The sequence below is a fragment of the Gadus morhua genome, chromosome 12 (genome assembly GCF_902167405.1).
Source record: "Gadus morhua chromosome 12, gadMor3.0, whole genome shotgun sequence".
NCBI classification, from domain to species: domain Eukaryota; kingdom Metazoa; phylum Chordata; class Actinopteri; order Gadiformes; family Gadidae; genus Gadus; species Gadus morhua.
The window spans coordinates 6,768,283-6,793,561 of NC_044059.1; the positions used below are offsets into that span (position 1 = coordinate 6,768,283).

The following is a 25,279-nucleotide window of genomic DNA, read 5'->3' on the forward strand; positions in this document are numbered from 1 at the left end:
CAAGGTCTTTAGGTCAGGTCAGTCTACCAGCCCACAAAAGGATTTATTCATGTTAAACCTAAAATAGAACCAGTTTGATATTGTTTGTTAAGGCTTCGTTATGGTTCCGCGGCCATGTTCACGGACCCATTATGTCCTTGCGGACCCTACTTGCGTCCACCGCAAGTGCCTGACGTGTGCCTCTCAAAATGTTTAACCTTCTGTCGAGGCGACGCAGCAGCAAGGGCTGTGATCCGCCTACTAAAACCCGACGCAGAACCAAAGCAGGTTTGCGACTGCGTCGAAGCGTCTGCGTAGTCCTTGCGTTGCGTCGACGTTAAAGCATTAATCAGCCCTTAAACCTACCTCATTTTTGGTATTTTGAGATAAAATCATCAAAATGTCTGCCAACTTTACTTTGTTATGAAACTTTGACTATATTCACCAAGGTCTTTAGGGCAGGTCGGTCTTTCCACAAAATGATTTGTCCATGTTAAACTTAAAATTGATACAGTTTGAGGATGTTTGTTAGGAGCTTCCAGGAAGGTGTGCGCGGTGGTCTACCTAGGCCTGATCCTGACCCCATTGTCCTGCTGTCTGAGGCTTCTGGAGTGCCGGGACTCCTGGATATCCTCCTCCCAGGACTCTGGCTCCTGCTTCTTGTAGGCCGACGGTGAGTTGAGCACCGCATCGCAAGCTATCGTCACCTGTACGCCATCATCATCATCATCATCATCATCATCATCATCATCATCATCATCATCATCATCATCATCATCACAAGATTATAAGACTGGCAGTGCACCAATGCCCCATGGTCAGCAGTATATTAGTCCATCTTAGAATAAATGGGTTTCAAGTGTGAAGATAAATGTTCTATGCAGCCGTAAGTATTAATATAAAACTATAAACAGGACACCAGTAATATAAGCTCAGCCTGCAGTGTTCCATTTCAATTTTGACTGAAAGAAAAAAGGTCACAAAGAGTTGAGCTTACGAAAGCGAAAGTGATTTCTAGAGAAAACCAAAAGAAAAATCACCACATTACAAATAGATGCAGCGGAATTCCAAATAAAGCCACATACTTGCATTTTAAAGCAAGCACGCCTAAAAGACTGTATAAAAGGTACTGTCTCATGCCAATTAGAAAATGGTGTAAAGGGAAACTAACACTTCCTATGAAAAACCAATTCATTCTTTGCAAGCAGACAATTGTACACACACACACACACACACACACACACACACACACACACACACACACACACACACACACACACACACACACACACACACACACACACACACACACACACACACACACACACACACCTTATCCAAGATAGCAGCAGCTCTTAGGACAGAACTGAGGGACGTAGTCCAGGCCAGTCCCCTAAAGTGAACCTCCCCTATCGACATGCAGAGAAACACAGAGCCCTGGGACGGATAGACCGGCTCACTCACCAGCGCAGGTAGCTCCTCGATGTTGGGTAGGGCGATCTCGAAGTGGTCTGGGAATATGACGAGCTTGGCCTCATCCTCGAAGTCATAGTCCTCACTGTTAAAATCCCGGTTGAGCTCCAGATCTTCGGAAAAAAAGGGGAAGAAACAAAGATTCAAACTTTTTGTGGAACCTCAGCTCATATATTTCGTCGCCAAGCGGTGCTCGATGAAGACGGGTCTATTCAGCGCAAAAGTGATGAAACCAAATCGAGCTCCAGTGTTGGGCATGCAACCACTTGTCCTCTTTTCCTTACTGATTAATATTCATATATTCTACCTCTGTTTTTACCGTCACGAATGAAACAATATCCCCCTTTCTAACTGGGATGGAGAGATTGAATAATTAGCTATCACAATTCAAAATAGGGAACGGGCGGCTGGTCTTGAGCAGTACCATGTTCGCTTATTTTCTTTTAAAATATGAATTCTACATTACTCTACGAAAAATACAAAAAACGGTGAATTGAAAGCACTCTTCAGATATCCTGAGACGTTAAATCGATGTATTCTTAATTAAAGTATGTCATGGCTCATCATTTATATTTTCGATTATATTCACATTGTGCCTCAATGCGGTGCTTTCGTCAAAGACCTTTGACAATAAATAGACTGGTGTGGGCTTGTCCGCTCAACGACCCTTCAACAGGATAAGTGGTTGCTCAACGACACTCTTAACAGGACAATGGAAGTCGAAGGTTATAACTTAGATATACTATTTCATATTATACTAAAGAAACACAATAATTTACTGACAACACTAAATAGTCAGTGAATTCAAGTACAGTCCATATTATGTTTGCTTTAGATTACATTTAAATTGATAGATCAACACCATAATGGGATCTCTTCCCATACAGTATTGTACCAAACATAAAAACTGCATTTTAGGGCTAACGCCCTAATATGCAGCATAATAAGAATTAAAAATAGCAATGTTTGCTCGTAAAGACCAGCAGTGCTGTTTAATAGCCCAACTTCAAAGAGGGATCCCTTCTACCTCACAGGCTAAAGATGTGCCATGACACAGCCATGGAGTCCACAACAGCTGCATCACAGGCCATTCTGTGGATGAGCTTCTTTAAAAAGCATTGTCACGGTGTCATCTGGTGTCACAGTGACGTCCAAGCTGAGGGGCTAGCTCGCTAATTCGATCACTGGACTGAATATAAAAATGACCGCAGATGCATCAGACCCATGGCAACGTCAAACATAACAGAAAAGGATAGCAGGGCGGGGTGATCTGGTTCCGTTGAGAATGAGGATTGTCTCAATCACTGAAAAGACCAGCGAAAACCAAAACCACGTGCTACATCCAAACCAGACCTCCAGAATGAAACACATTTACAAAGACAGAACTTGACCTTAACCGAATCAAATAAGGATCCTCAATAAAGATTGGTAGCATGGTGTAGTACAGATTAGGGTAATGTAGTCGTTACGTGGGTAGTGTTTTGGTGTGGGTAGTGTATTGTAGTGGTGTAGTGTCATCAATATTTGGCCTCATAAGCCCTTTGAGAGTGTAATGGTGATTAAGGGTTATACAAATATAAATGTGTTGAATTGAATTGGTGGTTGTGTATCAAAATGTGGTGTAGGTATTGTAGTGTGGTGTAGCGTAGTATCGCGTATGTGGGTACGGTCCTGTTGGGAGAGCTCTCAGCCACAGCGAACCAGGTAATGTAGGGGGGGGGGGGGGGGGGGGAAAGGTTGAGTGGAAGCAATCCTTCCAGCCAGCGAGGGGAGGGCACGGGAGGGTGAGCTGAGGGGTGAGGGCGGGGGGTCCGGAGACACCCGGTCCTCAGGGGCCAGAGGCGCAAGCGTCATGGCCCCCCTACAGAAGAAGTGTGTCAGCCCTGGGGAGCAGGCTGGCTGGGAGGGGCGAACTGACAGGCGGTGGCAGCTGAGGGGGTACACTGGGGCGGGGAGAGATGGGGCAAGAGCAAAGGGGGCGGGGCGTGGACCCAGTCTTACCCCATCCTCTGTAGAGCTCCCCCCCGAGGCGGGAGGAGAGCGGGCCGGCCTCAGCATGTGGCACTTTGAATATAGAACAGTTACTAACCGCACACACAAATAAATGCACTATATATAGAGCGGAGGAGGCGGTGAAGGGGGGGCTTGACATGGGAAATATCAATTGCCCCCTGAGTAGAGGGGGGTCGGAATGGGGGGCGGCAGGGTTGGTGGGGGGGGGGGGGGGGTTCATGGCTGAGCGTTAAAAACAACAACAGTAAGGTGGATTGGATGGGGGGGTTGCATTAACTATTTCTTAAAACCGGAATATGTCAGACCAGACTAGAACACGTATATGATTATGTTGAATATGTGGGAAATTATTTACAACTACTTAACCACCACACTGTCTCTTTTTTAACCTTTTAACAGAACACGGTACATTCGATTGTGAGCAGACAGGAGAGCAGATCTCCAGGATGATCAGACGACTTACCCAGAAACACTTTTCCGTTCCGTCTCTTGGGGAAGGCACCACTTGTGGCACCTGTCTTTTTCTACAGGAAACAGGAAATGGCTCATTTTGAAACACACCTTTGGCAGACACCTCAGTAGAAACAAACATCCTTTTTCCAATAGATGCGGCAGTAATTCCTCATCATCTTCTGAGGGAAGTGAGAGTCTACTATGGGTAGGAAATGAAAAAAATATATCCACAGTCTTGAAACAGTTGAGGAAAACAACATGAATAGGAAAAGAATATTCATTGTCATCATGAAAAAATGCATTGACATCATGTCACATTTCCAGAAAAACACAAACTTATCAAGCTCTTATGTTTTTTTCGTACTAATTAGAAATGTATACATGGAGGGGGTTCCGGTTGCTCAAGTCATTTTGCTCTAAATACCTGCTGGCGCATGGGCAGGGTGAGGTTACAGGGCAAGGGGGAAACCCAGAAAACATTACACTCAGAAGCAACAGATCCACCATCAGAATGGTTCCTCAGATAAGCGGATGGGGCAGACAGCACAGTCTGAATACGTGTCCAAGACTGAAGAAACTTTTACTATTGTGTTTTGGACCAAGGCTTCTTACAGGAAATAAATGTCATAAAAAAAAGGACAATACCAGTCTGGGTGATCAAACCATCATCACTTAAAGCACCCATTACACTAATATTGTCCAAATTACCTCCTTGTTTTAATTCTGAGTATTTAACGTGAGCGTACCTGCCACAAATGTAAACAACAGCAATATAGCACTGGTTTTTGTGCCAAGACATTTTCCAGTACCTGCCAATTCACTGTCAGGTTGTCCACAAACAGTGTACTATTGACTGACGAAAACTGATACCAAAAGACAAATAGCTATATTGTAATTGTTTACATTTCCGGCGGACGCGTTCGCACTAAAAGCTCTTCGATTAAAATCCTAACAAGGAAGTAATTATGAACAATTACATTGGTAATGGATGTTTAAGCGAGGCAGATGAGAGAAATGCAATGTTTTGATCCCCAAGATCGCTATTGTCCTTTAAGCAGCAGGTCCAGATCCACTTTTGACTTCATCAGTGTGACCCAATGGGAAGAGCAATAATACAGCCTTTGTAAAACTAGAAATCATCAAAGCCATTAGAACCACATGTTCCACCATGGCCGTGGTGGTCGAGGGACAAGCAGAGGAACCCAGACCTCTCTTACCCCCGGCTACCTCCTCCAGAACCTTCAGGGGAGTCCTGGGGAGCCCCAGCCCCCACTGGGGGAGCCCCAGCCCCCACTGGGGGGGATAGACCTTTCCCAAGAGACCTTGGTCCCTGGGGAATGTTCTTTGAATGATCAACTTAAATGTAAAATCCTGATCCATCCCTGTGAACTAACAGGGAAAAGGATTTAGCAATAGCACAGCTGGGAAGGTACCGGGCTCCATCCCCAATTCCCAGGGTCAACCTGTAGGCATTGTAGAGCAAAATAGCCAACCCATTTATGCTGTGATATTTCCCAGAATTCACTGCAAATAGTGTTGGATAAATGACTAAACCAGTACAAATCTGCTCAATCAACAACTGGACTCTCAATCGGACAATAGGCCTCATTCACCTTTCGCTGGGTGAGGGAATTGAATTTAGACTCTTCATTTAGTTCCCCTAACCGGCTAGCATTTTAAGCCAAGATGGACGCCAGGTGAATTAGGCCCTATTCCACTGACCTAGTTCACCTTTCAGAAAACAAACCAATTGTCAGTTTACAGGACGTCACTGGGCGGGGACGAACGAGGGGAGGACAGCTAGAGGGATGGACAAATAGACAGACAGACGGACACAACGTCCACACGGGGATTGCTGACACGCTGTAGCCCAAGAGGTCACAAGGGAGGGGGAATAGCAGACACAGGAGCTGGATACGACCAGCTGTTTCCAGCCTGTATCCGGCCAGGGAAATAGGAGCCTTCTGACAGAGAAGCAGCTTATCCGCGGGCCGATAGGACACGATCAATGAAAACATACCAGCAGCTTATGGCTTTGTTCTACACGATCAACCCATGAATCCAGGCTTATTGGAAACGATCATGGCCATTGGTACTGGTGTACACACACACACACACACACACACACACACACACACACACACACACACACACACACGGAAAGAGCCTGATTTTAGGCAGGTGTTTGGATGGAAAAGCATCAAGTGAGGCGATTCTGTCTTATCATCATCATCATCATCTACATCTTCATCTTCATCATCATGTTGTTGTTCCCAGAAATTGGATAGGCTTAGCTACAAATCTGCCAGAGAAGACACGAGTTTGAGGGATGTTTGAAGATGCTCGGTACACACCGGTGAGTTCTGCTGACAGAGCACCGGCTTAAAACTTTTAATTAAGCACAGGAAGTTACATCTCATAGCCTTAGGGCTAGGCCCTGTTGCTTTTAACACATTCCAAAATCCTTCATTAACACGTGTTTTACAAGCTGCTTGCTTTATAACATGTGGCTCCAGACCCAAAGGGTTTATGCTACCTGTCTGAGAAGCTTAAACTACAAAAAAAACAGCTGGCCTTTGATTGTTAAGCCCAATGAGATAAATGCACGTTGATCTATAGAGTAGAGAAAGTTATGCTTCCCCTTTTTAATCTTAGTTTGTCATTCGTAAACAGGTTTGATTGAGCTTTTATTTATTTTAATAATAACATAAATAAGAAGGATAAAAAAAATCTAAATCAAGGAACCAAAACATTACTAATAATAACTCGTCCAATCCTTACCTCTTTCACGTGTCTTTTAAGGTGCATGTAAACGCTCTGTCCCGTTTTGCGGTAATGCCTTTCCACATGTTCTCTCCCGAACCCAAGGAACGTGTTCATGCACACATACAGGCCCCCCTCGGATTCCTGCAAGAGGAAGAGCATCAAGATGAGACCAAACACAACACACACACAGACAACAGACCCCCACAGAGCAACGCCCCTTGGGAAAACCGTTTAGTCATTTAGAAGTCGCTTTCACCCAGAGTGACTTCAAGGATTCAGATACACTTGATTCTTTTGGAGCCGAAGGGATTGGGCACCTTGCTCAAATAATGCTACAGGGGGACCTAGGACTTTGGGGATAACACCAACTACCAGAGCGTACTTATAATAAAGGTTTTGGGATAGCTGATGCAAATACTGATGTGGAGGGAGAAAACATCTTTAACAAAAGCTAAATAATGGGGTTTGGGTATCACAAGAAAATGTCACGATAGAACATGTAGATAGAGAGAAATGCAACCTCCCCTACTTGCTTACAGTATAGAAAACCACTAAAGCTGGTAGTTAGTGCTTGCTGTTTTCTCATCCAACGTATCATCATCAAGCACATTTGTATTAGTTAAGCATACAACCAATGCCTAATCCATGACTCTAACCCTCTACCCTTTGGGTCAACAAGGTGAAACAGCTTAGAAAGGCTGGCCACACATCCCGGTTGTCCATTCGTGAACAAGACAGTGCAGTCAGGAGCCATCTGTCAATGGGTCGCAGACTTCCTGGACTCAACTAATGGGATAACTTATCATTCCATAAGACTTCCACCTTTTTCCAATTTTGTTTTAAAGGTGGAGAATGCGACAAGATATAGGCTCTTGATCTTACGCTCACGTCTGGGGTAGGCTCAATAAAACTGAGCGTCAACCCTTCAAGTGTCTTGAAGTGACACATGAGCCTCAACAGAGTGGAGTAAAAATAAACCATTCCTCAGCGCTACATGCTAAAGTCCAGACAGCTGAGTCACCTTTCAAATCTATTTTGTTTGTAAGCCTACATCCATTATTATTAGGATTATTATGATTATTATTATTATTATTATTATTAGGTCTAAAATGCAGGCTTAGTCATGAATTCTGGGCAGTATTCATACATCAGGCCAAACAAGGAGGTTCTGCTGAACGCTAAGAGTTGTTGACACATGAGGTACACATTTAAGATATTGAGATTATGATAATTTACTGTAAGATGTGGATGGGAACATTTTGTATTAGCTCTATAAATATAAGGCCTAATCAGCAAGAGTAATTAATAGAAACATTACGCACCAATATCTTCATATTTTTGTCCTTTATTTTTAAGTAAGTCGATTCCTTCAAGTGTTGAAACGTGTCGTAGGGTGTATCATTTAATAATCGAATTGTCTACTTTCAATTCATGTGTGAGGTTAAAAAAAGATAAGGCCTATACATTATGGGCAGATGTAGGGTCAGTATTGTCATTTAGCATCGGTGACTCCCTACTGTAAATGGATGAGTAAGTATTGGGTTTCTCCATTTCCGTTGACATTTTCATCATCCTTATCCCTTCATAAAAGCTATATATTGATCAATCGGCATCAATACGGTCCATGACAGAATGCAGGCAGGTGGGTCAATGTGTCAATTAAATGGGACGGGTGCAGTTCCAAAGGGAAACGCGCGCCTCCTGTGATGTAAACACTGTTTCATTATTTATTTATCTCACACACCCGCACGCTCAAGTTCAGGGGAACGTCGGCCATGGAGGCGCCCATCAAGCACAGCCACACAGAAACACGTAGCGACCCCCGTGTTAGGACAGACAAGCAACCGCTATGAGTAGGCACAAAATCCACATCCCCACCCGTCATGGATTAATTCAGGGCAGACAGACACTTACTGGAGAATCGTAGGAAAAGGCACATTCGCTCTTGAAAACCCTGTCTCCTGTTTTGGGGACTCTGATGGTTGGCATGAACGGGACCAGCAGCTCTCCGAGATCTGCAGCCATCTTCGCATTCCTGCTCCTCGCGGCACAATGCAACGAGACTCACCAGAGCAGGGCTGTCAGGGGCAAGGATGCTATTTTTAAAGCGCTCGGTGTCCACATTCCTCCGGTTGCAGGGGGATGGCAAGCTGAGGAAAGAAACGACGCGTTGCGTTGAACTCAGAAATAATAACAAAAATACTAAAAGGAAAAACTTCGTAGAGAAAACTAGCTTGATTTCTTTAGCTTTTGCACCTGCGCATGGATTTCAATGCCCACCACGACGCGCTCAAACCGTGGTCCGCGGACCCGCCCCCTTTGGTGGGCGATTCCAAGTCAATTGACCATGCTTTTTACCAATAATTCCGCTATTCCGTTATAAGATGTCTTTCCGGAATTTGGTATGCTCAAACCTAAAGCCATATAATGAGTGGACAAATATCTTTCAGGGAGTACAATTCTAAAATGAATTGGCCAGTTATTGTAGGAAAAAGACAGACCAAATGAAAGTATGCTTACTGCGTTGTCCCACATGTTCTAAAAATGTGTCCCCAATATTCAATCAAAATTTGTTAACTACATAAATTATATAACATCAATTATATCCGCAACATATACCTGTATTTTGTCCATTAATTTTACTCAATGCTGCCACCGTGTGGCCAAGTAGCGTAGATATAAGAAACCAGTTCAACAATGAGTAATCTCTCAATACAGATATCTACATATGAATGCATAATCTTTAGGGACAAGATTTAATAATAGGAAGTGTTCTAGTTTCCATATGTAGTCCAAGTAGTATTGTCCAAACCGACGGTAAGTCCGCGTGGCGAGAAACACTCTCAACTCATCGACTATGTTCTGATGACAATTTCGTTATTTTTTAGCTTTGACATCGGTTAAAGAGATTAACCAAAGTGACCTGAAATACCTACAAAAAAATAACAATGGACGAAGTCTTGGCCTGGATATCCGTTATCTTATCCAGCTACTCTGGAACCCCAGACATACTGCCCATTGGCCCTAGAGATACATCGTAGTCAGACAACAGCAGATTTTTTCTTTCAATAATTAATTATATCTAAATTATAAATCATATACATAATCATTTAATTAATTAAATAAATAAAGAGAAACTGGTGCAGAATCAAAGTACATCATATATACTTTATTTAAGCAGAGGAGAAAAAATTTACAAACAGTGAGTTTCACCACCACGATGAGGCTTTAAATTTGAGTGTGGTGTTTAAGTGTCTGGTGTTGACTTGGGGCTGTGGTCGATGAGGCCCTTGTCCACAGTCTCCTTCTGGAACCAGGGGCCGTCTCCCCTCTGTCTCATCTGGCGACGCACCTCCAAATGGGCCAGTCTGTGGAATGGAAACCCCCAACAATATTGAAGACAAGCCTACAATATAACAAGCAATCTTACCTCTGAGACCACACCAAGTCAATTTCCTGTATGTGTGAATATACTTGGCCATTCAAATAATTCTGATTCTGATTCTGATTGGTCATGGCTAGAACTCAGTGATCAGGTTTGGATTTGAAAGCTGCAACTTTGCCAGTATCCAAGATTTGAGGAAACTATCCATTTACAACCGTAACCTACTGACAGCTGGCAGGGAGGTATTAACTCAAAAGAGATGATGATGGTAAGCAGATCTCTTCAGCACTAATCAATAGATACCGACTTTAAAGGCTGTTTCCTCTCAGGTTGTCATAGTTACTGATGCTGCTTCGGTATCAGACTAAGCCAATACAGGCAATCCTTTCTATCTTATAATAATATAACTGCCCAAGAGTGTCAGGTAACAAACCTTTTCCATAACCCATTTTGATTCTGTTCTGCCTACAATCACAATCTACGCAATCCAACAGATTCAGTTGGCGCATGTTGATGGATTAAACAAAAAAATGGATGAGAGTGTATTGCGAGTGGCGAATGAACATGATTGCGGTTATTCCCATGGCTGTGTCGTCATAGAAAACCGACTCTTATTCAACATGCGTGCACTTTGGACTTGAAACGTGGTGGGTTACACATTGGTTACATTTTGATCACAGGGCAAAAATCAAATAACAGTAACAGTAAGTGAAAATAAAAAGAAGGCATATACACATGAACAATCTAGGTGGATGCGACCGCTGACTCCGATGGACACACTCACCTATGCTCTCCCTTCTCCTGCTCAATCTGAATAGCAGCCATCATCTTTTCATAGTCCTTCACTGGGGAGTCGTAGATGTTACGGGAAATAAATCGGGTGATGGGATGCTGCAAACACAGTCAAACATGTTAATGTTATCATTAATGCAATCCATATGATAAGTATATGATTTTCATATGCTACTACTACTACTACTCACAGTACTTAAATCACACTCAACCTACACATCATCATTAGCTTCATGTGCACGTTGTTATACAAGTTAGGCCCAAACTGTATTCATTTGCCATTAATAAAATGCAGCTGGGAAGCATTGAATGTCTGTCAATTGTATTAATATGAATGCTCATTGATTGATCAACTTTTTGGTCTTTTCTGGGTGTTAAACTATTTAAATAGACTGGCCAGAGAAGGGGCGCAACGTACCCTGTAGTACTCCCAGTACTCCGGTTCATAGCCCTCTGGGATTTCAGCCAGCTCTGCCTCACCTGGAAGTTTAGAAAAACACAGGTTCTGTAAACTTCCAATTATAGGGAAGTGCACTATTGACCAAATGGAAGACTTTGAAACCAAAAGTGATCCAATAAAAATCGGTGAATATTAGAACATTTGTCCAAAAACAATTAAAAAAATGTATATGTTACTATGTGCAAACAAAGAATTTATTTTGATGCCTTATTTTGCTACTGGTATTTGTTGACATATTCATTCATATTGCTTTAATAACAAAAGTCTTACTTACCAAAGAACACATTTATAAATGTTATGCCGGCAGCCACTGGAATTCCAGTCAGGAGAATATAATATTTCTGAAAGTAGATTTTTGCATATATTTCAGCAGTGTACTAGTATTGAGACAGATGAACTTGATGCCTTAAGCACCTATCTATCGGATTCTAGGGCATTTAGAAGACACTTTTGTCCAAAGCAACTTACGACCATTCATACATACACACACCAACGTGGTGACAACCATGCAAGGTGAACAACAGCTCGTCGGGATTAGTTAGAGTTAGGTGTATTGCTTAGGGACACCTCAATACTCTGATGGGAGGAGCCGGGGATCGACCTGGCAACCTTCCGGTATCAAGTCAACCAGCTGTACCTCCTGAGCACCTGCCGCCCTCCTTGACCTCAACATGTCTTTACTTGACCAAGCAAATCAGTTTACTTGGTCCTTTATACATGAAGACGCACTACTCACCAACAAGCGTAGAAATCTGGTGTCATAGTAGCCGCTGGGTTTGACCACAAACAGCTGCTTACCATGGCCCCAACGTACTGCCACTGCAAGACAAGGGTTGCATTTTGCGTGTCAGTATAGTTTTTGAAAAAATTTGGCCAATTTAAAGTTCAATAAAACACAGAAGATCACTCTGATGGTGCTTGATTTAAGAAATATTAAGCGAGATGTAATTATGTATCGACCTGTGCTTTAATCTTAACCTGGAGCAAATCACCACCAATGTTGGAAAACCCAACTCAAATGTGTTTTTAAATCTGTTTAATTAGCAAAGTGTCTCATTGTAACGAACGAAAGATACTGAACATCATTATTATTATTATTATTATTATTAATAACAAGCATAAAGAACTTAGTCATTTGACCCGTGAAGGAAGGCTGACAACAACTGTATACAGTAGGTGACTGCAACGACTGAAAGCTAGCAGGGAGCTAATGAGTGAAGCACAAGGTCACAACAACAAACGACAACTATTTAGGTCAACTATCCACAAATTAAACGATTCACATAGTCGGTTACCTTGTTCCGTTTTAGGAATAGTTCTTGTCAGCAAATTTGACACCTTATTTCCAGATTTTAGAGGACTTAGTCTGGCTGCAAAGGCAGCAGCAGACCGAAGAACGCTCATCCCCACCATCACTGCTGCATGACACCATCTAACAACAAGCTTTCCTATTCGCTGACCAGTGACAATGCTAAATAACCATTAGAAATTGAGGCTATGCTTGAATATTTTTCATAATTTATTGGTTATTATTGTAACGTAAAAACGACAAAATATTATTTTAAAAATGTAATGAGCCAACCACTGTGTTTGAATTGGCAACTTTATTATATCGGTTAATTTAGAATTGCATGCTGGGAAATCCGTGACCGTGTATTGGAAACATGGCGGCGACCTCAGCAGGACGTGTTCTGGCACTTTGCAAACAATTTCATAATGTTGTGAGGATATCTTCAACCATACCTTCTCAAAACACAGGCATTTGTTTAACGAAGTCTTCACTTGTCAGGTAATTATTTGTTTTATTGTATTATTTAGTTTGAACCCTACCAATTTCCATTACATTCTAGGAAGGTCTTGGACAGCATACGTCTAATCTCTGTTGAATGGTCAAGAAGATGGGAATTTGAAGTTCATCGTGAACCTCCTCAGTAACTGGGTTAATACAATTGTTCTATGGCTATATTGATATATGTTGCTTGATAACTACTATGATGTATATTTATTTTTCTTTGGATTCATCTCGCCTGCAGGCAGAATTTACTAGCTGGTGCTGCTTGTCCCATTTGGCCCGTTGTCCAATGTCGTCCTCTGCACACAACCATCAGCAGAATGGGGCTGGAAGAATTCTTCGACCTCCCTGAGAACTGGGGAGAAAGCACAGTGAAGTCAGGTAGAGATTATATTGTGTACCAGATATCTAACGGGGTGAGTAAATAAAGCTCCCTTTTCAATCTAGATTTGCTATACTTTTGGTTTAAGGTGCACCGTGGACTGTAACACTTCTGAGATCCAAGAGCAACGAAGAACTACACAAACTATGGTGGGCTTTGTATTTTAATTACTCATTCAAAACTATACATTGTTGTTTAGTCGGACACGTTTAATAGGTCTCTTCTCTTCAATCCAGGTACTTGCTTCTGAAAGAGAAGAACATGCTGTTAACTATTGAGCAGGAGGCGAAACGTCAAAGGGTTTCGATGCCGAGTCCAGAGAGATTAAAAAAGGTATAATTAATTAACTTGTGTGTGTACTGCACTGCAGAATATGAATTGGCCCTGAAAATAATGATTTCTGTACCGGTTTATGAAAAGGTTTTATTAATACAGTGCGACTGCGTTGTTGGCCAACCCTAAATATCATTTATATCTGCCACTTTATTGGTGCCTTAAGCGGCCAATAAAATTCACCATCAACAAAACTTTATCAGACACTGATCCATTTGGCTTTGCCCTCCTGGTAGATCGAGCGGTCGATGCAGAGGCTGGACAAGGTGGTGGAGGAGAGGGAGACAGCGCTGAGGCTGCTCCAGACCGGCCAGGAGTATGCCAGGCCTGCTGACTGGAGGAGGAATCTGTTTGGAAAAGTTGTTTGGTAAGGGAGAGGATAAAGAACTTGTCTTGATGAAGTAATGCTAGGTAAATCTTTATTTATTTTTTTAGAGCTCAACCGATATTGGCCTATCACAGATATATCGGCATCTTTGTATGTTAAGTTATGAAACCTTTAGAAATGGTGACAATTTTTATGAATGTTATTACCTCTTTATTAGTCCTTGACGTTGGTGGTTGAACCTGTAAATTCTTTCACTGAGCCCATCCACATAAACACTCATAATTCACATCATGTTCTGTGTGAAGGTTGGTGGCTCCTCCCCATACAGTTAATTGGTTGCTTTAGCTCGGCTGATATAGCGATATCGGTCATATTTTTAATTCATAAATCCTGTATTGATCGGGCGTTAATCACTTTGTATGATTATAAAGTAATAACGTATACAAATAGCCATAAAGACAAATTGAGGTATTTGTTTCAAATGTATTTGTTTTATTGCAACTATTTTATATGGACCTAATTTGGACAGTGACCACTGGCTAAAAAATGACCTGTGAAAATATTTAAATGGGAAGAGGACGAAATTAGATGGACATCATTATACTCGATTTTTCCAACCTTGAGCAAATAGCAGAATTGAAGAGAACATGGAAAATTCAAGTGCCCTAAATGACGTCTGTGAATGTTTCGCTCAACAGGCACCGCTTCAGAGAGTATGCCATTCCGTGGTATATGAACGCAACGTACAAGCGAAGGAGGTTCTACACACCATCATTTGTGAAGCCACATATACGGTAAGCAATGCAGAAACACTGTTTTCCCTCGTCATGGGAAGGTTAAGTCATATGCAACCCATGTTGTTGCATCTGGTCCCAACCAGCAGGGGGCAGGGTAGCGTACTGGCCACCAATGGTCCAGTCTACCTGTTGACTTGCAAGACGCCTAATCTACTAACTGCGCATGAATAAGGCAACAGCCGGGTCTGTGGGCATGGTGTCCTCATTATGTAATTTCCTGTCTCCCAGGCTGCGTATGGAGAAGAACCTCCGGACGCGAGCTAGGCAGGCGGACTTGGAGAAGAAGCAGCTGGCCAAACTCAAGGAGAAGTTTCCTCAAATGAAAGCCTCTACATAATTAATGTGTTTTTTTTTTTATCTATCGAGTGCTTGGCTAGAACTCCATTCACCCTACTCGGCTGTGTAAATCCAATTACATTGAATACGTCAAGTTGCTTGTCATCATTGGAAATTTGTTGAATCTGTTGTCTTTGTATTGAATCATTAAAGATTATGTGAGTAATTATTTGGTTGTAACCTTAATTATAGACATGAGACCTCACATTAATATAAACCTTATTGAATTTTCAGCAACTGATCTTTGATTAGGTTGAACTCATTTAAGTATTGGAATGTTTTTGTTGAAAAACTTGAGAAATTGAGAAACCTCATAACAAAAGACTTTAATTTCAAAAGACACCGTTGCAAATGAGTTAAAAAATTAAATACAGATTGTATTTGAAGTCACTCACCGCAAAAGGAGAGAAGGCTGAATCCTGCCTATGAAAAGCTTACTTGAGGAATCGCTTTTATACAAAACAAACCTAAACTGTATGTTCATAGCATTCATATCCTGCAGAAACCTTGCACGTCTTATCTTCAATATCGTTCTATGGCAATTGGAAACCCACTTCAACAAACATGTTTTCTTGAGATCAATGACATATGAACAGCCATAAGGCTGCTTGATTGACCCCTCACAAACACACCGACTAAATGTCTGCATTGTAACACAGTTTAAGTTATCACTGACAAGTAGATGTTTGCTATATAAAACCAAGGACAAACAAACGATAGTTACAAAAAAACAATTCAACAAAACATCAGCTTATGACCCCAGGTAAAGGTACTTATGAGTCCAGGTAAAGACATGAATTAAACATGTGTTTTTTGCTATGGCATCCATACATGATCTGGTTGGGGAAGGAGGCGGGTTAATAAATCAAGGGCACTTCCTGTCCACACACTGTTTTCCTCCTTCCTCATACTCCTGTTTAGAGATCCACATCTGCTGGAAGGTTCCCTGGAAGAACAGATCAGCGATGTGAGTGTAATTCAATAAGGCATTATATTTTTCAGGTAATAATATCTGTCACCTGTTCTTACTCACAATTGCAGTCCTTAAGGACAACACAGGCTTAACACTTAATGAGAGACCCAGACCCAAGCAAAACTACTTGAAAGTCTGTGGATGTTCAATGCTGACTATTTATATTACCCATCATAGGAATCTGACGATAGATTACCAATCTCAAATCTGATGACAGACAAGCCTAAATCTGGGAGATTGGGTTGTTTATTTTGCCTTATATTTTTTTGAACAATCAGGTTGGTGGCATACAAACTTGATCAGTACAAGTTTACAGGGAAAAAAAGAAAGTGTAAACGTTTTAAATCCACACCATGTAGACTGGCCAATTGAGAAATACAATTATCAAAATCATTGTAATCAGATATATCTACTTGCTCGAAAGCGTTTCTCTTTGGTGTAAAATCTAACTAAACAGGAAAATAGGCATAACACAACCATAGGCCCTGTGCCATCTCCCCCAGAATGACCATGACACCAATAAGCCCATAAAGATCCAACATCAACTTACTAGAGATGCCAGGATGGAGCCTCCTATCCAGGCACTGAAGCGACGCTCCACCGTTGTGTTATTGGCTATGAGCTTCAGCCTCATGCTCTGCAGACAGAACACATAACATCTTAGCATAGAATAAGACACATTGGCCGAGAGTGAAGAAGAGTGGCCTTTTGTCCGGTTGTTTTCATTAAGAAAGCACAAAATAGCCTAAGAAAAGTAAAAGCAACAGAGAATGGTGAGTAAATACAAAATCATATATACATACATTTTTTCTATAAATCAAGTTAGTAGTAATATTCCGAAGAAAAAGGACATTTGCAATACGTCCAACAGTAAGGTGGCTCTTTATGACGAAGAGGAAGGACGCCATCTCATGGCTTGGTCAACTTACAGGAGGAGTCTTCTGGGACAATTCCCTGTTGAGTCGGTCTGTGAAACCCTGGATAAGTGTGTTTCCCCCCGTCACCACCACGCTGCCGTACAGACCCTGACACACACACACACACACACACACACACACACACACACACACATAAATCCAATCAAGTTATAAGCCAATAAGGGCTAGACACATCAATACATTGACGCATTCTTAGTAACAAGGAAACCCATGATAATTCTGATATTTGTTTGGTGCTCACCGGTCGAATGTCTATGTCACACATGCCCACGCTGGTGGTCACCACGTGACCCACACCCAGCATGGTGTTCCCTGAGAGACCCTGGGGAATACACACACAGCATTATAATTGATGACTGCATGGCTATTGATGAGAGGTCAGAGGTCCCTTAAATACGATTTGTTAAGAAAGTGTCTTGGCTTCTTTGTAGGCAACAGGTCCGTACGTCCTCAGGAGGTCCAGAGTAACGTGCAAATTACCGTAATCGCGCCAGACAATTTCAGCGATTTAAATTGATATGCTTCACTTTTTTTATATTGTTTGCTCATCATCTCTTGAGATGCACACATTAAAGTGTGTCGAATACTTGACCATAGCTTGCCTACATAAATAACACACACACACACACACACACACACACACCTTTGCATTGGAGGGGTCAAACAGTCCCTCTGGGATCTTTAGCCTCTCTGCCCCAAAGTCACAGTTGTACCCGTTGGGCAGCTCATAGTGTATTGTGGGCATCTGGGCTGCTACCCTAGGAAAACGATACAGAACCGCAAGTTTAGACTTACGCTTTTACATGAAGTAAAAATCAAGTATGACAACGAGAAGAGGCAGGTTCTCTTAACTGTTCATCATATGGCGAGTCCGACACCTGGAGCACAGCGGCCTGGTAGTCCTGGATCACAGTCTGCGGGCCAGGAGACGGATACACGTTACATGGCGCACTCGAGATGTGCAGTTCTAGTCACTCCTAAGATGGCAGTACCAGCACAGCCAATAAAAATGATCTGGGATGAAATGCACCGATGATTTAATTCCCGTCTCTCTCTACTAATTCTAAGCGGAATCATACAAATATACACGATATTTATGCAGCAATTATTTACGCTACTTGTTTTCTTACGTATACGCTAAAACACAGTATTTAGGTTCTTAAACCCTCCTCTCCAGTTGGTCTTTGCTCTCCCCAAAGATAAAGCGTATGCTCCAGAGAGAACACAGAGCGAACAACAGGCCCAGGCGACGCTGGAGAATGCTGCTGCTGCTGCTTACATTACACATGTAGTTGTGCCAGGAGCGTGTGACTTGAGGTAGCTTCTCCTTCTTCTTCCAGCTGGCGGGGGATCCCTCACGCACAGCGTCCTGCGAGGACAAACAGCAGGGTTGGCAGACGGCGGTTGATGTTTACAATAGACGCTTCGTGCCAAGATCAGCTTGTTCTTTTAACCATCGGCAAATCAAGTGGGCCAGTGCCACAGTGCTCACCATCCCACATTATTGTGTCCTGTACTTGGTAAACGCCACAATAACAAATTAGCAATAACTAATTAATAATGTGATGCGTATTGAAAATATTAAAATAGTTGCTAAAGCTTAAGTTTATGGTTTGGATACATTTTTATGCCAACTATCAGTTAAACACATGGTGCATTTAGGGAAGCATGAAATATGCATCACCGTCCAAAAAAAACATTTTAGGTTCAACTTAGATATCCAAGTAAGTATTCTCTCACAGAATGTTTTTTTTGGATCAACAATGTTCCTATTTATATTGACGATGCATTGGCAGTTATACAACACAGATCAAAGTATGAATGAATATATTTACCATGATATGACTGAAATTATACACAAAACACAAATAAACATTGCGCAAAAGAATATGGCACCAAAACACGATCACCACTGTGTAGGTCTACGGACACTTAAATAACACAAGGGCCACAATGACCATCAAAATGGCGTACTTACAGACCACCCCCACCACCGAGTGTAGAAAGACTCCAAGAAGGAAAAGAAATGTATGAAATGAGTGGGTTTTGACTTACTTTAGCAGGTCTCACCTTTGAGGCAATCATGTAAGGAGGGACTATTTCAACATTTAACTCCTGAAATAGCTCTCTACATTGCATGCTCATAAAGTCCCCCGCCAGGGGCGACTTGACGATGCCTGAAAAATAAGAGAAAAAGGGAGAATTTATGGTCATTCCTGTCAGAACCCAATCATAAAACAATGTTTACACCTATTTAAAAGACTTGATTAATCACGATTTAAGCAGAGCAACGGAATTTTCTTCAGTTTGCACTTCACTCCTTACACCTTTTTGACTTTCCCGTTATGAATAACCCCAGCTCCCCCCATATCATATCGTGATCCTTTAATGTGACCGCAGCTTTCCTCCGCTCCCATCCTGTGTGTCTCCGTAGTTCCGGCTCATATGATGCTGTCGCAGAAAGCCTAGCTCCTGAGGTCAGTGCAGTAATGCTGTGGCTCACTGAAACGTCTCCTTTCTGAAGTCCTCTGCCCAGTGTAAGGGGATGAGGATTTCAGTGTTGTGGAAGGGGGGAATTAAGTATGCAAGGGTTCTCATTGCCTCTTCCTATTCCGCAGTTGACTCAAGGGGATGTAACTAACTGAGGAGGCACTGAGTGGTGCGCTCTATTACTAATGCAATAATCAAGTAATTCAATCATCATTTAACATAAATATATTGATCAGAAAAAAATAAAAGAGATAGAGATATAGAGATAGATATATATATATATATATATATATATATATATATATATATATATATATATATATATATATATATATATATACACACACATACACATATATATATACACACATACACACACATATACATATACACACACATACATACACACACACACACACACACACACACACACACACACACACACTAGATATTATCTATACACATAGAGCCTTAGACTAATTATAATAAAAGATTGTCTGGTGTACCAATTTAGATTAAATATATCTTCAGTAGCATTTTAAAGCTCTTTGTTCTGCAGTCAAAGAAACTGGTGAGGAATGAGTTGAATAACCAGCAGCACTCAACAATACTGGGTGATTCAGCTCAGCTCCCATAATATATTTTATAAAGAGATAGGTCTTGCTCACCTTGCTGAAGGACATAACCGTCATGCACTGGAATTGCTGTGGTGTGTGTGGCTCCACTGTCCAGGACCAAGCCTGTCGATCGCCCGTTGGCAAAGCTGAGACACTGAGAGTTAAGGCCATATTTCATAGTAACTAGTGACACGGATACGAAAAACCTAATCAAATCATGTCAAAAAGTCAACTCAGTAAATAATATTCATTGATAAATTCAGCAGCTTGGTAGAATGGTGATTGAAGTAAAAGGTTAACCAGGATGCCACGGTACTCGTGCTAGGATTATGGTATTGTGAAAGCGCAGCGGTAAGGTTGTGACGGATACGAGGACAGCACTGCCGTTTTGCAGAGAAAGAAGGCCGGAATGTTGTAATGCTCAAACATCAGCTCTGTCAACTTCTCCCGCTTCGCTCGCGTGTTCCACTGCACACACACAAACAAACAAAGCAGCACATAAGTCCCACCGCAACAGGTACTACCACATAACACAGTGTATTGTGACAGGACAATGGTTAAGATACTGATTAGAACTATAGATATGACAGAAGATATGGGTCAAAATGTAATCTGATTGAGTCTTCTATATTGGCTAAAAAACTGACCTGCATTACGATATCCAGTGTTTTGCTTGTGAACATTACAGGATTATGCAAATAAAGTGATACTAAACGTTATGACTGAGTACTTAATCCAGACTCACCGATGCTTCTGACATGAGCACCGGGTGCAGGCTTGGCTCAGACTTGAAGTGCATCTTGTAGGTGTGATCTAGGATGGCCTGGAAGCTGTCCCAGTCCTCGACTATAGACAGGGAAAAGAAAGAAAGGATAATACATGATTATTTAATGAGGATTTTATCATGTAGTCCGACCGAGCCTAATCGGAGGTTGGTAATAGTTCCTTGATGGTCATGTGTATTTTATTTTCCCATACTACCCCTATGATGTGGAAACTGAAACTGGGATTTGATTGAAGCCCTCATTGCAAAAACGTGATGTGCACGTGACTCCTGAGGTTAAGATGAGGAAGTGGGCCACTGATATGCCAGTCGATGCGTGACCTATTCTCATTGAACACTGATGCCAGCACCACACACAAGCAACACCAAGTCCCCCCTCCTTCACCTCACACTTACAGGCCTGGCGAAGGGGGCTTAGGTGACATCACAACATTGTCTGTCTCCCATCACACTTCCTGGGTCAGATGGTGTAGGCGGGGGGAAATAGAGCAGCGACAGTCTTTTTTTGGGATAGTAATTTGACAGCCGCGGGTGCTTCTGTTTCCAGGTCAGTTCTCCAAGGGTGCCCGGAGTCCCATGGTGGCGTTCTATTGCAATTAAGATCGGTGTCATACTCGTCTCTAAATAGCCCACAGCCAGGCTCCTGTGGACCACTTTCTGATTAGAAGCATCCGCTAGGTCAGCATGGAGGGAGAGTGTACCCGCTTCAGTGCCACCACTTCCACTGATCTCTTCACAGTGGCCGGCGCCCGTCCGCCAGCCAGACAGTCTTTTGAGATGTCAATCGAACTTTTTATCGTCTTAAATTCCTTTATTTTTTTGTTGTTGTTCGTTGGCTACTGATGTGTGGTGCTCTTACGCCTCAATTACCAATCAGGAATGTATGCCAAACCCATCTATTTAACTATCCATCTCTATCTACCGTTAAGTCGATAGAAAATTACATACATATACTAAATATTGGATGGTGATTGCACAATGTTCAAAGTGTGCATGAAAATGAGGTATGTGCACATATTTTGGATATCAAACACTGAACAGAACAACCTGAGATGCACAGGCCCATCATTTAATAGCCACCACAAATGACTTAACATCCGGAAAAACAAGACTCTCTAAATCAATGAATGACAGCATGCCTCAAAGGCTCACAATCACGCTTTTAAAACCAAGCTGGTGTCTTCTTAGTAGTTTCTAAGCCGTGAGTTCTCTCCTAATGTTCTGGTTGTTTACGTTTTTGTAACAGCCACACAAAAAGAAAACACTCACTCATGCCGTTCTTGAGAGGAGACATGACCTCCATGTTTTCCCTGGGCACCCGGAGCTGGTTGGTGTCGATGAAGTAGGTGGTGCCGCTCGGCTTGGTCTTCTCCCCGTCCGTCTCCATGGGAGTGCTGCCATCCTCCCGGTCCAGAGTCACCCCGATCACCGTGGGGAAATCCGCCTGCACCCGACATGAGGATAGAGGATCATGTGAGCATGGCACATGCCTACATAATAGGGCTGGGCGATTAATGGAATTACAATCTCGATTACGATTTTAGCGTCAAACGATCGCAAAACTAATACAAATCAAGTTTTAGATTTTTATTTTATTTATTATTATTTTTTTATTAAATGTTTCATAGAAAGTGCAGAAGAACAGCTGGATACATATCTGTACATTATTTTAGATTTGAAATTTCTCTTTTTGGCCAATTTGTGTATTTTCTTAAGGCGAAATTTCATAGTTCTCAGATACAAAGTGCTTTTGAGAGAGACATACTGAATAAATACATCATGTTTTCAAACTCAAAAATAATCGTTTGAATAATCGTGATGTCAATATTGACCTAAATAATCGTGATAATCTTTTTTTTTTTATCGAGCAGCCCTTCTACATAAGATGATAAATGTATGCATGTATGTATGATTGTATGTATGTATGCATGTCTGCATGTATGCATCAAAAGTGTGCCTTGGGTGTGCCACGCCTCTCACTCTGTCAACCGCCTTGGGGTCAAACATGCCTCATCGATATGCGGTTGGATTGGCGCAATTACTGCCTCAACCGTTGTAAGTACGGTTTAATTAACACCTCATTAACACTTAAAAATCAACAAAACACATATATACAAAGTAAACTCCAGTTAACATTCCATAACCGTCGAATGGTGTGCATCACAAACATCATAGGAAAAACTGTCTGAGGGGGGAAATAAGAAGGCAGGTTATTGAAATGTAAAGACCTAAAAAAGATTCATATTCATAGGCACAGAGAAATTAAATGCAACTCAATTCACTAAAACTTGATTTATCTGGATGATCTCTAGAGTGATAGACCTAATTTCTTGACACCAATGGCCATCCCCAAGGATAATAAAATAACGACACACAGTGGAAGATGAGATATATAGTAAAGCAGGTCAGATCCACTTACCTTTGGACAATCTTCTCCTGCATAGCCAGCTCTCACCGAATACGAGCCAATGTCGAACACCAAAGCCCCCACCTCATCTGCAGGCAGATGGCACAATTCTTGTGAGTTCTACTCATCAATACGGCAGAATAAATGACGCAGGTAGTCGTGTGATTAGTGTGCCGAACGAATGGATAAATTATGTAATGACACAAAACATTGAATGGGTGAATAATGATGTGAGGATTCAGATTTAAAACAATCACCACCAATCGTCACCCACCATTCTATTTAATCAACGTTCAACTTGGATAGTGTATACACACACACACACGCATGACAGTTTAGTCTGGTTACATGAAGACGTCAGCGGTGATGAGAAACCAGGGTTTGTGACTGTAGTGTTCCTGAGTCGCTTTGCAGTATCAACATATGTATGACAAAGTTGTATTGGTTGATAAAACCTGTTGCTCCAACATTTAATTAGTTAACGGTATAGAATCGTGAGGTGTACCTATTAGTTGAAAATGGGTTTGACATACAGAAGATTGCCTTTGTGTATGAGATCTACCAAAACATTATGGATTGTTTTGAGGAGCAAAAAGCCCGGGGCCAAAATACAATAAGGACATAATAAGTATAAGATAGGTGTATATACGTTTTAGATCGATGCAGAAACATGTTAAATGCCTTTCAAACGTGCAGAATAGTCATACGCTCCCTTTCTCTATATAACGTTACGCGTTAGCAACAACGGCATTGTTGCGCCCCAGCGTTCATTCATTTGCTAGCTAGCGGTTCCAGCTAGCGTTAGCTGACTGCATTGTGATCTTAACTACAATTACACCATATTGTGCAGATCTAAAACTTTACAATTATCACAACTGCTTTCATATGGCCTGGAATATATAAAATTACTTGAAAATATATCAAACTGCATTGCCTCGACTGTGAACACGGCCAGCTTTACTAGCTAGCTATAGCATGCTAGCAAGCCACTTGCAGAAGGGAACAACGTGGCTCCGTTTTTCCTTTTAGTTTTACTGGAATAAAATCACTCACCGCCTCCATACACTCCGCCACTCATCCTATGATCTTTTTACAATAAAATTGATACGCGGCTTCGGTTGATAATAACGTGGAATCACAACCGCTAAACGGTTAATCACAACAAAAGGTACATTAGCTTGGATCAACCTATCCGGCGGCAGAGTACGTCAGGCCAGCTATCCAATCAGAACGTCGGGAAGCACTAAGGTCGTTTTTTTCTTCATGACGTAAACTCAAGCGTTTCTAAGAATATCAGCAGAGAACATGCAGCAGGCATATCTCTCACTCGGTAGGCATTTTTGCAGTTGGCATTAAAAATAATAGACAATGGTATATGAACCAGTTAAGAGTATCGATATTGCATATTTAGTTTACGAAAGTATTTAGCCAGTAAATGTTCACATATTAATTCAGATGAAGCAACCAGCTCTTCTCTTATGATTTCCACTGTGAACTCTGTACACATACCCGCTTTGAGAGTGTAAATAAATAATAAAAGGCATAAGTCAACAATGAAAACGAGTTTTGGTAAGACTACAGTAAAGCCTGGTAATGGAAACTTCTGGCCTAATGCACCACAAGTGATTTATAACCCATAAATATGTGCATTGGTCTATAACTACAGACTTTACCACACGCACACCGCTTGATGGCATATACTTTCATTAGATAATAATAGGATAATGATAAGGGCTAAAAGTGTCTGTAGACATTTGGAACAAATTAGGCTTATACATGTA

At 41.7% G+C, this 25,279-nt stretch overlaps 4 protein-coding genes across 9 annotated transcripts in view; 1 reads left to right on the plus strand and 3 right to left on the minus strand.

Moving 5' to 3' along the window:
- The window catches only part of usp13 (ubiquitin specific peptidase 13), a 29,413-nt gene extending 20,444 nt beyond the window's left edge, over positions 1-8,969 (minus strand). For 4 of the 5 annotated variants that reach the window (XM_030373065.1, XM_030373068.1, XM_030373066.1 and 1 more), the window contains exons 1-5: positions 8,599-8,969; positions 6,700-6,825; positions 3,929-3,989; positions 1,444-1,565; positions 544-686 (exon numbers count right to left, since the gene is read on the minus strand). In XM_030373065.1, the coding sequence (XP_030228925.1) occupies positions 544-686; positions 1,444-1,565; positions 3,929-3,989; positions 6,700-6,825; positions 8,599-8,709 (563 nt within the window). In that variant the 5' untranslated portion in view covers positions 8,710-8,969. The remainder of the gene's footprint in view (positions 1-543; positions 687-1,443; positions 1,566-3,928; positions 3,990-6,699; positions 6,826-8,598) is intronic. The other variant, XM_030373067.1, reaches the window with a different exon arrangement.
- An 863-nt stretch (positions 8,970-9,832) lies between these two features.
- ndufb5 (NADH:ubiquinone oxidoreductase subunit B5) lies at positions 9,833-12,922 on the minus strand. Its single transcript, XM_030372716.1, has 6 exons — positions 12,617-12,922; positions 12,058-12,140; positions 11,596-11,662; positions 11,280-11,341; positions 10,854-10,960; positions 9,833-10,052 (listed from the first exon to the last, which is right to left on the minus strand). The coding sequence occupies exons 1-6, from the start codon at positions 12,732-12,734 to the stop codon at positions 9,932-9,934; spliced, it is 558 nt and encodes a 185-aa protein (XP_030228576.1). The 5' UTR covers positions 12,735-12,922; the 3' UTR covers positions 9,833-9,931.
- Positions 12,923-12,957: 35 nt separating this feature from the next.
- Positions 12,958-15,458, plus strand: mrpl47 (mitochondrial ribosomal protein L47). Its single transcript, XM_030372715.1, has 7 exons — positions 12,958-13,110; positions 13,355-13,494; positions 13,584-13,644; positions 13,732-13,828; positions 14,065-14,195; positions 14,855-14,950; positions 15,182-15,458. Exons 1-7 carry the CDS (start codon positions 12,986-12,988, stop codon positions 15,288-15,290), a joined length of 759 nt encoding a protein of 252 aa, XP_030228575.1. The 5' UTR covers positions 12,958-12,985; the 3' UTR covers positions 15,291-15,458.
- A 137-nt stretch (positions 15,459-15,595) lies between these two features.
- On the minus strand, positions 15,596-24,731 carry actl6a (actin-like 6A). 2 transcript variants are annotated; one of them, XM_030372714.1, is made up of 14 exons: positions 24,552-24,731; positions 23,511-23,587; positions 22,361-22,535; positions 21,053-21,153; positions 20,678-20,775; positions 20,359-20,453; positions 19,271-19,377; positions 18,480-18,569; positions 18,053-18,114; positions 17,844-17,958; positions 17,442-17,522; positions 17,192-17,287; positions 16,813-16,899; positions 15,596-16,235 (listed from the first exon to the last, which is right to left on the minus strand). In XM_030372714.1, the coding sequence occupies exons 1-14, from the start codon at positions 24,574-24,576 to the stop codon at positions 16,155-16,157; spliced, it is 1,290 nt and encodes a 429-aa protein (XP_030228574.1). In that variant the 5' UTR covers positions 24,577-24,731; the 3' UTR covers positions 15,596-16,154. The 2 variants fall into 2 exon arrangements, with proteins under 2 accessions (XP_030228574.1, XP_030228573.1); XM_030372713.1 differs by having other exon boundaries at positions 19,256-19,377.
- Between the last annotated feature and the right edge of the window lie 548 nt (positions 24,732-25,279).